The 2,396-nt window shown below is 52.4% G+C and overlaps 1 protein-coding gene across 2 annotated transcripts in view; it reads left to right on the forward strand.

Moving 5' to 3' along the window:
* The window catches only part of SPNS3 (spinster homolog 3 (Drosophila)), a 59,463-nt gene that overhangs the window by 19,368 nt on the left and 37,699 nt on the right, over positions 1–2,396 (forward strand). The window contains exon 8 of one of the 2 annotated variants that reach the window (XM_011980418.1): positions 1,907–2,096. The exons of the other annotated variant lie outside the window; for it this stretch is intronic. Coding sequence (XP_011835808.1) covers positions 1,907–2,096 — 190 coding nt within the window. The remainder of the gene's footprint in view (positions 1–1,906; positions 2,097–2,396) is intronic. 2 annotated transcript variants of the gene reach the window in all.

Here is a 2,396-nt window from a genome sequence, read left to right on the forward strand (position 1 = left end):
TTTGTTTTGTTTTGTTTTGTTTTGTTTTTGAGATGGAGTCTTACTCTCTTGCCCAGGCTGAAGTGCCGTGGTGCGATCTCAGCTCACTGCAACCTTCACCTCCCAGATTCACCTGATTCTCTTGCCTCAACCTCTCAAGTAGCTGGGATTACAGGTGCCCACCACCATTCCCAGCTATTATTATTATTTTTTTAGTAGAGATGCGGTTTTGCTGTGTTGGCCAGGTTGGTCTTGAATTCCTGACCTCAAGTGATCCACCCGCCTCGGCCTCCCAAAGTGCTGGGATTACAAGCATAAGCCACCTCACCTGGCCCCTTCGAGCTCCCTTAAAAGGAGGCTGGAGGTTGCAAAATAGACCAGGAGGGTGAGGATGTATATTCAAATCCTAGTCTGTCATTTACCAGCTGGGTAATCTTGACCTTGACCTTTCTCAACCTCTCCTTGCTCATCTGTCCATCTGGGAATTGTAGGAGGAATCCGTGAGTTCACTTGCTCAACATATGTCTCTCGTGTGCCAGGCTCTATGCTCCCAGCATAGAGTCAAGAGAGGAAACCAAACCTGTTACTGTTCTCTAGGAATTCCCAGGCCAGCGAATGAACCTGATGACAGACACAGAAGGTGCTGTGGGAACTGATGGGAGTGAAGGGATCAGCCAAGGAACAAAGGAAGGGCATCCCCAAGTAGGCTGTGCTGGGTATTGAAGGATGAGTAGGAGTTTGATAGGTCAAAAACCAGTGAAGGGTGTTCCAGGCAGAGGAATGAAAGTGTGTGGTTGGGAGTCGGGAGGGGAGAGCAACTAGTCTGAGGGAAGAAAATAGAGCTAGGACCTGGAGTTGATGTGAGTCAGAGTCAGATCACGAAGAACAATGTACATCTTATGGAACTGGGGACAAATCTAGTGGGTGTCTGAGAGCTGGTGGAGAATTTTAGGCAGGAGGTGGGCAGGGACGTGGTCAGGTCTGTGTTTTTAATTTTATTTTTAGAGACAGATTCTTGCTCTGTTGCCCAAGCTGGAGTGCAGTGGTATGATCATAACTCACTGTGGCCTCGAACTTCTGAGCTCAAGTGATCTTCCCGCCTCAGCCTCTTGAGTAGCTGGGACTACAGGTGCACGCCACCAAGGCTGGATCATTTAAACATTTTTTGTAGAGATGAGATCTTTCTGATCTTGAACTCCTCCCACCACGGATCTCCTGCCACCACAGAATGCACTCTTGGGGAGCCTGCGTGGCGGTTATTTTGGAGGGACAGGTCTCCACAGGAAGGATGTACAAGGAGAAGCAAAACGGAGTAGAAGTGGGTCTAAAAGTGGGTGGGAAAGGGACGGAGGTCAGGCAGGGGCTGCCTGAGGGGGATTCAAAGACAGGAAGTGGAAGGATGGGATTCAAGGAAGGAGGGCGTGTAGAGGGCCCAGACAAGGGCCGGGTGTATCACTGGGGCTTAGTAAATACATGTTCGCTTGCCTCCATTCCTCTTAGTACTGGGAGTTGCAAAGAGAGAAGGTTGGGGCCAGAGTGGGATCTTGGAATTCAGATTTTGAGTGGGCAGTTTTGGGGGATGAGAGGGAAAGGGTCAATGGAGATGAGGCAGGCTGGGACCTGGGGTGCTGGGCGATCACCCACATGGCCAGTGGGATCCCCAGGATGAGATAGGGGATGAGGTAGGAAAGGGGCTGGGGGAGGGCAGTGGGACATTGGTCCCTGGTCAGGGTCCCCAGGTCCTGGGAGCATCAGTGATGAGGGTGGGTAAGGCCTGGGTCAGATCAGGGGCCCACAGACATATTCCCTGTAGACACCAGATCGTGCCCTTGAGTCAAGGGGCTAAACCTGGGGCTGGGAGCAGGGTGAAAGGTCTCCATGCTGAGCTCACCCAGCTGACCAACCCCTCTGTGTTCTCCCCCATTAGCCTGATTTTTGGGTCATTGACCATCATGACCGGCGTCATTGGGGTCATCTTGGGGGCAGAAGCTGCGAGAAGGTACAAGAAAGTCATTCCAAGAGCTGAGCCCCTCATCTGCGCCTCCAGCCTGCTCGCCACGGCCCCCTGCCTCTACCTGGCTCTCGTCTTGGCCCCGACCACCCTGCTGGCCTCCTATGTAAGTGAGACCCTCTATGGAGGTGGGGACAGGGTTGGGGGGCGAGGAACTCCCATTTCCACGGCTCACACTATGCCCGGCCTTTACACACATTATGTTGATCTCTCCTTCTGGGTAGAGCTTATCCCCGTTTTGCAGATCAGCAAAGAGAGGCTGAACGCGGTGGCTCACGTCTGTAATCCTAGCACTTTGGGAGGTCAAGGCCGGCCTGGCCAATATGGTGAAACCCCGTCTCTACTAAAAATATAAAAAAATTAGCTGGGCATGGTGTTGGGCACCTGTAATCCCAGCTGCTCGGGA

Source organism: Mandrillus leucophaeus, unplaced genomic scaffold (assembly GCF_000951045.1).
Source record: "Mandrillus leucophaeus isolate KB7577 unplaced genomic scaffold, Mleu.le_1.0 Scaffold212, whole genome shotgun sequence".
NCBI lineage: Eukaryota > Metazoa > Chordata > Mammalia > Primates > Cercopithecidae > Mandrillus > Mandrillus leucophaeus.